General features: G+C 51.2%; 1 protein-coding gene across 1 annotated transcript; it reads right to left on the minus strand.

Moving 5' to 3' along the window:
• Window positions 1–978: 978 nt before the first annotated feature.
• DPEP2NB (DPEP2 neighbor) lies at window positions 979–3,933 on the minus strand (the record flags this gene model as incomplete). Its single annotated transcript, XM_036833171.1, has 2 exons — window positions 979–1,194; window positions 3,627–3,933. Coding segments are annotated over 2 exons (498 nt in total), but the record flags the coding sequence as incomplete, so codon positions are not given.
• Between the last annotated feature and the right edge of the window lie 7,329 nt (window positions 3,934–11,262).

An 11,262-nucleotide genomic window follows, 5' to 3' on the forward strand; every position in this document is an offset into this window, starting at 1 on the left:
TGGGGACCCCCTCCCCCCAACACACACACATACACACACACACACACACACACACACACACAGAGGGGATGTGCCTTCTCACAGAAGCTCAACCACTGAGATGCTTTAGGGACTGTGCCCAAACTCCTTCATCCCCAGCCTCTCAAGTTTTTGCTCTGATCCCTGGCACCCCCTGGAGCTGTTCCACCTTTGGAACCTTTCCTGGGTAGCAGGAGTGCCTAGCACAGGGGTAGTGACCTAAGTCTGAGCACTGGCAACCCTAGAAATCTGTTACAGAAAAACATTTTATTGAGCAGGAAGGGACCCCACTGGGGACAGAAAGGGCTGGGAATAAAGGAGCATGTGAACCTCGGGGCAGGGTGTGTGCTGCTTGACCCTCCATCCTGTTCTTGCTTCAGGGAGCAGGTCTTCCTGGGTCTCTCTAGCCTGCCTCCTGAGACCCCAGGCAGGAGGCTCTTTGGGAAGCCACAGATTGCTGCTTTCAGTTTCAAAAAACCCAGCTCCGCCCTGGTTTGTGGTGGTGGCCGCTGACAATGGCTCAGGGCAGGAGCCCATGTGGTAGACTGCTAAGGCTTCTCTGCACCCTGTCTCTGCTCCTGCATCCGCCTTGGCTCGGCCCCTGAGGATTGAGCGGAGGAACGTCACGTTTTCTTCCAGGCCAGCTTCAGCCCTGGGATGTTCAGGGCAGACTCTCATTTCAAACGTCAGTTTCTGAGGCTCCTTGATTATGGCCATTTAGTGTGGAAGGAGGCTCCTGGCTGAGGAAGGCTCAAACAGAACGACGCACGTTCTAATCTGTGGCAGTTGGCAGTTGGGGGACGGGGTGGGTCACTGCAGGAAGAGGCATTCGTTGCCTTAGGCAGTTAAACCGTTGCCCTCTCTTCAGAATGGTTCAACCAACAAGATTCTGTGGGGTCCACCTCCTGGCACCATGCTGCAATCGCCGGAGTTTGGGTCTGGGGCAACCCAGGTCTTCGTCCGACTCTTCCGGAGGGCACTTTCTCTAGGGAGCACGTCTGGGGACTGGCTTCTCTGCTTCCACCTTTTCTGGCGTGGCCAAAGGAACATCCCCGTAGGCCCGGTAGCCACCAACCAGGCAGTATGTCTCCCCATGCCAGCCCAACTGCGTTTCTCCACACCCTCGGTTGAGGACACGGTAGTGACCAGGTATAGGAAGAGAAACGGGAGCCACTGCTGCTGCAAAGAAAATCAGAACTGACCAGTCACTTCTGCTGTACACAGTCTCCTGCCAGAATTTCGCTCTCTCATGTCTCTCCCAGTTTCTGGCTGAAGACCTTTAATCTACGTGACATCCAAAACACAGCCTTGGCCCATCACCTCTATGAGTCCCTAGAGAAGGGACACTTGCTGCCAAAGCAATTCCTAGAGCCTACGGCTGCAGCACAGGAGGAAGTCTCTTCACCGTTTCCAGGGAAAACAGTAGAACCCGAAAGTAATTGCAGTCATGATCCTCTCCATCTCTCCCTTCCACAACAGAGAAAACATTTCTTGCAGTCTGTCACTTCTGAGGCTTTAATGGAAATGCCTTTCAAGTTTTGGATAAAAATAATCTAATCTAAGTTGGTTAAGAACCCCTCCCACCTTGGCAACCCCTCTTGGGCCCCATTTATACTGCCTGTTTCAACCACACTGAACTCTAGCCCTCTGATACATTTATCTAGATTAGAACAAGGCCAAATACAGAGGCAGAGTGATCAGGAGACTCAGAACCGGGTTCTGGGTACCAAGTCTAGGCTCACGTCAACCCAGCCTCCTGGGACACCATCTCCTCAGCCCTCCAGGCTCATTAGCACTTCAACACCCCCCTTGGTTCTTCCGGTCTTCCCATCAATATGGCACCACCCTCTCCCCTAGTACTCAGCAGCTCAGGATGGGATGTGTCTGAGGGCACCGATATAGATGTCTACATGACAGCACAGAGGTGCCTGGGTTTGAAGGTGTGTTTCAAGAGTGGCCCTCTTCCTCAAACTGCTCCATTTACCATTTGCCAACAAAAATGCACTTGTCTTTTGCTAAGAGGCCAGTCAGGAAAGGGTCTGAATGGAAGCATCCTGTAGCCCAAAGGGGAAGGCTACATTTATAAAGATCAGAACCATCCTGCACACTTGTCCGGGGATGACCTTTCACTTGTCCTCAGCAGTGAGCACTGTGGGTCCCTGAAGGCGTCCCAGGTCACTGGTATTACTTACAGCTGGGAAAGTGTTCAGGTGTATGTGGTGGGCAAGCCCCACAGGAACATGTGGCAGCCAGGGGAGGTTGTGTGTACACCATGCATCCTGTACAGATGCCCGGTCTCAGTGTACCTGCTGCACTGCCCTCCCAGGGAGCAGAGGACAGGTTAGAGTAAATATAGAAGATCTGGTCAGGCATTCTCTCTCAGACAACCAAAAGATTGGTATCTGGTGGAGAACTGGCAGGGAAGTTTCTCTGAGGGCAGCACGTTGGCATAGTTACCCTTACCCAGTGAGGTCATATAAGGAAGCTGTGACTTGAGGGGCAGGCTTCAGGAGGAGGGGCAGTTTTGTGGAGGAGAGTAGGGGGGAGGCAGAGGTACTCTGCCTGGCCCCTCACACCTGGGCCTCTCCACCCATGCCCTAGTCTAGTAGACACCCCACGTGGGGCGTGCCGGTGGGCTGGCACAGCCCCAGGGGCCCCAGGAGGGCAAGAGAGACCCACATTCTGAGATTGGCTTGAGAGGCAAGATTAACGTCACAGACAGCTAGGTTGTATGGCACTGACCCTAAGAGGCAGAGATTTGTGTGGACTGGGGGATCAGGGAAGGCTCCTTGGCAGTGGGCCTGAAGGACAAGTGAGATTTGGACCCATGGGGAAGAGAGGGAAGACATTCCAGATTGGAAGAATAAAAGCAAAGACCCACTCTCCTCGACCTTGTCCTGCCCCAAATATAAATTCATAGAACCCTCACATTTTCACAACTGAGGACTGAAGAAAACCAAGAGGTTAAGGGGCCTACCCAGTGTTACACAGGTAGTGGAGAGGTGTTCTGCTCAATGGTTAGGTTCATGTTGGGGCTCCGGATTTACAGCTGATAGGAATGTGAGGACAAGCTCATGCCATTTCAAACATTTCCAAGTGACACTGAGAGAGATGTTAAAGGTGCAAAATGAGGGTGCTGAATGACCTCACAAAGTGGGAATGGTGGGCCCATTTTCTTACGAAATTCAAAACAAGTTCATGACCAAAGGACATGATACAAAATGACAACGTAATCGTTACACTCCCCTCTCCCCTAGAAGTAAAAATCATTATAATCCTCTCTCTCTCCACCATGAAAGGATGAGATAAAGGCTCAGCAGCAGCCCCCGTGAAACACATGGTCAACACTGTGAAGAGGTGTTACTAAGACGATTTGGTCCGACTCAGAGAAGGAAAGAGACAACTCTGCCCTTAGCCTGATCAGGCCCACAGGAAGGAACCACATTGGGGGCAGCCTTTGAGAGTGTGGCAATGAGAGAGAACCTTCTTTAGGAGGGGACTCCCTGTTGCCGACCTTGAAAAAGCAAAGATGGGACATTCGTTTACTGGGGCTGTTGCAGAGGGGATGTGCCCAGAGGTTGGGCCACCCTGCTTGAGAATCAAAGCACCTTCTAGTCCGAAGCTGCTTGAATGCTCCAATCGCCGGATTTTGGGTCTGGGGCAACCCAGGTCTTCGTCCGACTCTTCTGGAGCGTGCTTTCTCTTGGGAGCACGTCTGGGGACTGGCTTCTCTGCTTCCACCTTTGCTGGCGTGGCCAAAGGAACATCCCCGTAGGCCCGGTAGCCACCAACCAGGCAGTATGTCTCCCCATGCCAGCCCAACTGCGTTTCTCCACACCCTCGGTAGAGGACATGGTAGTGACCAGGGCTAGGGGGAGAAACGGGAGCCACTGCTGCTGCAAAGAAAATCAGAACTGATCAGTCACTTCTGCTGTACACAGCCTCCTGCCAGAATTTCCCTCTCTCATGTCTCTCCCAGTTTCTGGCTGAAGACCTTTAATCTACTTGACATCCAAAACACAGCCTTGGCCCATCACCTCTATGAGTCCCTAGAGAAGGGACACTGGCTGCAAAAGCAATTCCTAGAGCCTACGGCTGCAGCACATGAGGAAGTCTCTTCACCGTTTCCAGGGAAAACAGTAGAACCCGAAAGTCATTGCAATCATGAGCCTCTCCATCTCTCCCTTCCACAACAGAGAAAACATTTCTTGCAGTCTGTCACTTCTGAGGCTTTAATGGAAATGTCTTTCAAGTTTTGGAAAAAACTAATCTAATATAAATTGGTTAAGGACCCCTCCCACCTTGGCAGCCCCTCTTGGGCCCCATTTATACTGCCTGTTTCAACCACACTGAACTCTAGCCCTCTGATACTTTTATGTAGATTAGAACAAGGCCAAATACTGTGGCAGAGTGATCAGGAGACTGAGAACCGCGTTCTGGGTACCAAGTCTAGGCTCACATCAACCCAGCCTCCTGGGACACCATCTCCTCAGCCCTCCAGTCTCATTAGCACTTCAACACCCCTCTTGGTTCTTCCGGTCTTCCCATCAATATGGCACCACCCTCTCCCCTAGAAGTAAAAATCATTATAATCCTCTCTCTCTCCACCATGAAAGGATGAGATAAAGGCTCAGCAGCAACCCCCGTGAAACACATGGTCAACACTGTGAAGAGGTGTTACTAAGGCGATTTGATCCGACTCAGAGAAGGAAAGAGACAACTCTGCCCTTAGCCTGATCAGGCCCACAGGAAGGAAGCACACTGGGGGCAGCCTTTGAGAGTGCGGCAATGCGAGAGAACCTTCTTTAGCAGGGGACTCCCTGTTGCCGACCTTGAAAAAGCAAGGATGGTACATTCGTTTACTGGGGCTGTTACAGAGGGGATGTGCCCAGAGGTTGGGCCACCCTGCTTGAGAACCAAAGCACCTTCTAGTCCGAAATGGCTTGAATGCTCCAATCGCCGGATTTTGGGTCTGGGGCAACCCAGATCTTTGTGCGACTTTTCCGGAGAGTGCTTTCTCTTGGGAGCACGTCTGGGGACTGGCTTCTCTGCTTCCACCTTTGCTGGCGTGGCCAAAGGAACATCCCCGTAGGCCCGGTAGCCACCAACCAGGCAGTATGTCTCCCCATGCCAGCCTAACTGCGTTTCTCCACACCCTCGGTAGAGGACATGGTAGTGACCAGGGCTAGGGGGAGAAACGGGAGCCACTGCTGCTGCAAAGAAAATCAGAACTGATCAGTCACTTCTGCTGTACACAGCCTCCTGCCAGAATTTCCCTCTCTCATGTCTCTCCCAGTTTCTGGCTGAAGACCTTTAATCTACTTGACATCCAGAGCACAGCCTTGGCCCATCACTTCTATGAGTCCCTAGAGAAGGGACACTGGCTGCAAAAGCAATTCCTAGAGCCTACGGCTGCAGCACATGAGGAAGTCTCTTCACCGTTTCCAGGGAAAACAGTAGAACCCGAAAGTCATTGCAATCATGAGCCTCTCCATCTCTCCCTTCCACAACAGAGAAAACATTTCTTGCAGTCTGTCACTTCTGAGGCTTTAATGGAAATGTCTTTCAAGTTTTGGAAAAAACTAATCTAATATAAATTGGTTAAGGACCCCTCCCACCTTGGCAGCCCCTCTTGGGCCCCATTTATACTGCCTGTTTCAACCACACTGAACTCTAGCCCTCTGATACTTTTATGTAGATTAGAACAAGGCCAAATACTGTGGCAGAGTGATCAGGAGACTGAGAACCGCGTTCTGGGTACCAAGTCTAGGCTCACATCAACCCAGCCTCCTGGGACACCATCTCCTCAGCCCTCCAGTCTCATTAGCACTTCAACACCCCTCTTGGTTCTTCCGGTCTTCCCATCAATATGGCACCACCCTCTCCCCTAGTACTCAGCAGCTCAGGATGGGATGTGTCTGAGGGCACCGATGTAGATGTCTACATGACAGCACAGAGGTGCCTGGGTTTGAAGGTGTGTTTCAAGAGTGGCCCTCTTCCTCAAACTGCTCCATTTCCCATATGCCAACAAAAATGCACTTGTCTTTTGCTAAGAGGCCAATCAGGAAAGGGTCTGAATGGAAGCATCCTGTAGCCCAAAGGGGAAGCTACATTTATAAAGATCAGGACCATCCTGCACACTTGTCCAGGGATGACCTTTCACTTGTCCTCAGCAGTGAGCACTGTGGGTCCCTGAAGGTGTCCCAGGTCACTGGTATTACTTACAGCTGGGAACGCGCTCAGGTATACGTAGTGGGCAAGCCCCACAGGAACATGAGGCAGCCAGGTGAGGTGGTGTGTACACCATGGCTCCTCTAGAGATGCCAGGTCTCGGTGTACCTGCTGCACTGCCCAGCCACGGAACAGAGCACAGGTTCGAGTAAAGATAGAGGATCCGGTCACACATTCTCCCTCAGACAACCAAAGAGGTTGGAGAACTTCTGGTGGAGAACTGTCAGGGAAGTTTCTCTGAGGGCAGCACGTTGGCAGTTACGCTGCCATGGAAACTGTGAGAAGGCCGGTGAGGTCATCACTACCCAGTGAGGTCATAATAAGGAACCTGTGACTTGGGGGTCAGGCTTCAGGAGGAGGGGCAGTTTTGTGGAGGAGAGCAGGGGGAGGCAGAGGTACTCTGCCTGGCCCCTCACACCTGGGCCTCCCCACCCATGCCCTAGTCTAGCAGACATCCCACGTGGGGCGTGCCGGTGGGCTGGCACAGCCCCAGGGGCCCCAGGAGGGCAAGAGAGACCCACATTCTGAGATTGGCTTGAGAGGCAAGAGTAACGTAAGAGAGAGCTAGGTTGTATGGCACTGACCCTAAGAGGCAGAGATTTGTGTGGACTGGGGAATCAGGGAAGGCTCCTTGGCAGTGGGCCTGAAGGACAAGTGAGATTTGGACCCATGGGGAAGAGAGGAAAGACATTCCAGTTTGGAAGAATAAAAGCAAAGACACACTCTCCTCGCCCTTGTCCTGCCCCAAATATAAATTCATAGAACCCTCACATTTTCACAACTGAGGACTGAAGAAAACCAAGAGGTGAAGGGGCCTACCCAGTGTTCCACAGGTAGTGGAGAGGTGTTCTGCTCAATGGTTAGGTTCATGTTGGGGCTCCGGATTTACAGCTGATAGGAATGTGAGGACAAGCTCATGCCATTTCAAACATTTCCAAGTGATACTGAGAGAGATGTTAAAGGTGCAAAATGAGGGTGCTGAATGACCTCACAAAGTGGGAATGGTGGGCCCATTTTCATATGAAATTCAAAACCAGTTCATGACCAAAGGACATAATACAAAATGACAACATAATCATTACACTCCCCTCTCCCCTAGAAATTAAAATCATTATAATCCTCTCTCTCTCCACCATGAAAGGATGAGATAAAGGCTCAGCAGCAGCCCCCGTGAAACACATGGTCAACACTGTGAAGAGGTGTTACTAAGACGATTTGGTCCGACTCAGAGAAGGAAAGAGACAACTCTGCCCTTAGCCTGATCAGGCCCACAGGAAGGAACCACATTGGGGGCAGCCTTTGAGAGTGTGGCAATGAGAGAGAACCTTCTTTAGGAGGGGACTCCCTGTTGCCGACCTTGAAAAAGCAAAGATGGGACATTCGTTTACTGGGGCTGTTGCAGAGGGGATGTGCCCAGAGGTTGGGCCACCCTGCTTGAGAATCAAAGCACCTTGTAGTCCTAAACTGCTTGAATGCTGCAATCGCCGGATTTTGGGTCTGGGGCAACCCAGGTCTTCGTCCGACTCTTCCGGAGCGTGCTTTCTCTTTGGAGCACGTCTGGGAACTGGCTTCTCTGCTTCCACCGTTGCTGGCGTGGCCAAAGGAACATCCCCGTAGGCCCGGTAGCCACCAACCAGGCAGTATGTCTCCCCATGCCAGCCCAACTGCGTTTCTCCACACCCTCGGTAGAGGACATGGTAGTGACCAGGGTAGGAGGAGAAACGGGAGCCACTGCTGCTGCAAAGAAAATCAGAACTGATCAGTCACTTCTGCTGTACACAGTCTCCTGCCAGAATTTCCCTCTCTCATGTCTCTCCCAGTTTCTGGCTGAAGACCTTTAATCTACTTGACATCCAAAACACAGCCTTGGCCCATCACCTCTATGAGTCCCTAGAGAAGGGACACTGGCTGCAAAAGAAATACCTAGAGCCTACGGCTGCAGCACATGAGGAAGTCTCTTCACCGTTTCCACGGAAAACAGGAGAACCCGAAAGTAATTGCAATCATGATCCTCTCCATCTCTCCCTTCCACAACAGAGAAAACATTTCTTGCAGTCTGTCACTTCTGAGGCTTTAATGGAAATACCGTTCAAGGTTTGGAAAAATAATAATCTAATATAAATTGGTTAAAAACCCCTCCCACCTTGGCAACCCCTCTTGGGCCCCATTTATACTGCCTGTTTGAACAACACTGAACTGTACAGCTCAAATACATTTATCTAGATTAGAACAAGGCCAAATACTGAGGCAGAGTGATTAGAAGACTCAGAACCGTGTTCTGGGTACCAGGTCTAGGCTCACATCAACCCAGCCTCCTGGGACACCATCTTTTCAGCCCCCCAGTCTCATTAGCACTTCAACACCCCTCTTGGTTCTTCCGGTCTTCCCATCAATATGGCACCACCCTCTCCCCTAGTACTCAGCAGCTCAGGATGGGATGTGTCTGAGGGGACCGATATAGATGTCTACATGACAGCACAGAGGTGCCTGGGTTTGAAGGTGCGGTTCAAGAGTGGCCCTCTTCCCCCAACTGCTCCATTTACCATTTGCCAACAAAAATGCACTTGTCTTTTGCTAAGAGGCCAATCGGGAAAGGGTCTGAATGGAAGCATCCTGTAGCCCAAAGGGGAAGGCTACATTTATAAAGATCAGAAGCATCCTGCACACTTGTCCAGGGATGACCTTTCACTTGTCCTCAGCATTGAGCACTGTGGGTCCCTGAAGGTGTCCCAGGTCACTGGTATTACTTACAGCTGGGAACGCGCTCAGGTGTATGTGGTGGGCAGGCCCCACAGGAACATGTGGCAGCCCGGGGAGGTTGTGTGTACACCATGCCTCCTGTACAGATGCCCCATTTCAGTGAACATGCTGCACTACCCTCCCAGGGAACAGAGGACAGGTTAGAGGAAATACAGAAGATCTGGTCAGACATCCTCCCTCAGACAACCAAAGAGATTGGTATCTGGTGGAGAACTGTCAGGGAAGTTTCTCTGAGGGCAGCACGTTGGCATAGTTACCCTGCCGTGGCAACTGTGAGAAGGCCTGTGAGGGCATCATTACCCAGTGAGGTCATATAAGGAACCTGTGACTTGAGGGGCAGGCTTCAGGAGGAGGGGCAGTTTTGTGGAGGAGAGCAGGGGGGAGGGAGACATACTCTGCCTGGCCCCTCACACCTGGGCCTCCCCAGCCATGCCCTAGTCTAGTAGAGACCCCACGCGGGGTGTTCCGGTGGGCTGGCACAGCCCCAGGGGCCCAGGAGGGCAAGAGAGACCCACATTCTGAGATTGGCTTGAGAGGCAAGATTAACGTAAGAGACAGCTAGGTTGTATGGCACTGACCCAAAGAGGCAGAGATTTGTGTGGACTGGGGAATCAGGGAAGGCTCCTTGGCAGTGGGCCTGAAGGACAAGTGAGATTTGGATCCATGGGGAAGAGAGGGAAGACATTCCAGGTTAGGAAGAATAAAAGCAAAGACACACTCTCCTCGACCTTGTCCTGCCCCAAATATAAATTCATAGACCACTCACATTTTCACAACTGAGGACTGAAGAAAACCAAGAGGTTAAGGGGCCTACCCAGTGTTACACAGGTGGTGGAGAGGTGTTCTGCTCAATGGTTAGGTTCATGTTGGGGCTCGGCATTTACAGCGGATAGGAATGTGAGGACAAGCTCATGCCATTTCAAACATTTCCAAGTGATACTGAGAGAGACGTTAAAGGTGCAAAATGAGGGTGCTGAATGACCTCACAAAGTGGGAATGGTGGGCCCATTTTGATATGAAATTCAAAACAAGTTCATGACCAAAGGAAATAATACAAAATGACAACATAATCATTACACTCCCCTCTCCCTTAGAAGTAAAAATCATTATACTCCTCTCTCTCTCCAGCATGAAAGGATGAGATAAAGGCTCAGCAGCAGCCCCCGTGAAACACATGGTCAACACTGTGAAGAGGTGTTACTAAGACGATTTGGTCCGACTCAGAGAAGGAAAGAGACAACTCTGCCCTTAGCCTGATCAGGCTCACAGGAAGAAACCACATTTGGGAAACCTTTGAGAGTGTGGCAATGAGAGGGAACCTTATTTGGGAGGGGACTCCCTGTTGCCGACCTTGAAAAAGCAAAGATGGGACATTAGTTTACTGGGGCTGTTGCAGAGGGGATGCGCCCAGAGGTTGGGCCACTCTGCTTGAGAATCAAAGCACCTTCTAGTCCTAAACTGCTTGAAAGCTGCAATCGCCGGATTTTGAGTCTGCGGCAACCCAGGTCTTTGTCCGAGTTTTCTGGAGAGAGCTTCCTCTTGGGAGCACGTCTGGGGACTGGCTTCTCTGCTTCCAGTTTTGCTGACGTGGCCAAAGGAATCTGCCCGTAGGCCCGGTAGCCACCAACCAGGCAGTATGTCTCCCGATACCAGCCCAACTGCGTTTCTCCACACCCTCGCTAGACGACATGGTAGTGACCAGGGGTAGGTTGAGAAACGGGAGCCACTGCTGCTGCAAAGAAAATCAGAAGTGATCAGTCCCTGCTGCTGTACCCAGTCTCCTGCCAGAATTTCCCTCTCTCATGTCTCTCCCAGTTTCTGGATGAAGACCTTTAATCTACTTGACATCCAAAACACAGCCTTGGCCCATCACCTCTATGAGTCCCTAGAGAAGGGACACTGGCTGCAAAAGCAATTCCTGGAGCAGACGGCTGCAGCACATGAGGAAGTCTCTTCACCGTTTCCAGGGAAAAAAGGAGAACCCGAAAGTAATTGCAATCAGGATCCTCTCCATCTCTCCCTTCCACAACAGAGAAAACATTTCTTGCAGTCTGTCACTTCTGAGGCTTTAATGGAAATACCATTCAAGGTTTGGAAAAAAATAATCTAATATAAATTGGTTAAAAACCCCTCCAACCTTGGCAACCCCTCTTGGGCCCCATTTATACTGCCTGTTTCCACCACACTGAACTCTAGCCCTCTGATACTTTTATCTAGATTAGAACAAGGCCAAATACTGAGGCAGAGTGACCT

This window comes from Balaenoptera musculus, chromosome 19, assembly GCF_009873245.2.
Source record: "Balaenoptera musculus isolate JJ_BM4_2016_0621 chromosome 19, mBalMus1.pri.v3, whole genome shotgun sequence".
NCBI lineage: Eukaryota > Metazoa > Chordata > Mammalia > Artiodactyla > Balaenopteridae > Balaenoptera > Balaenoptera musculus.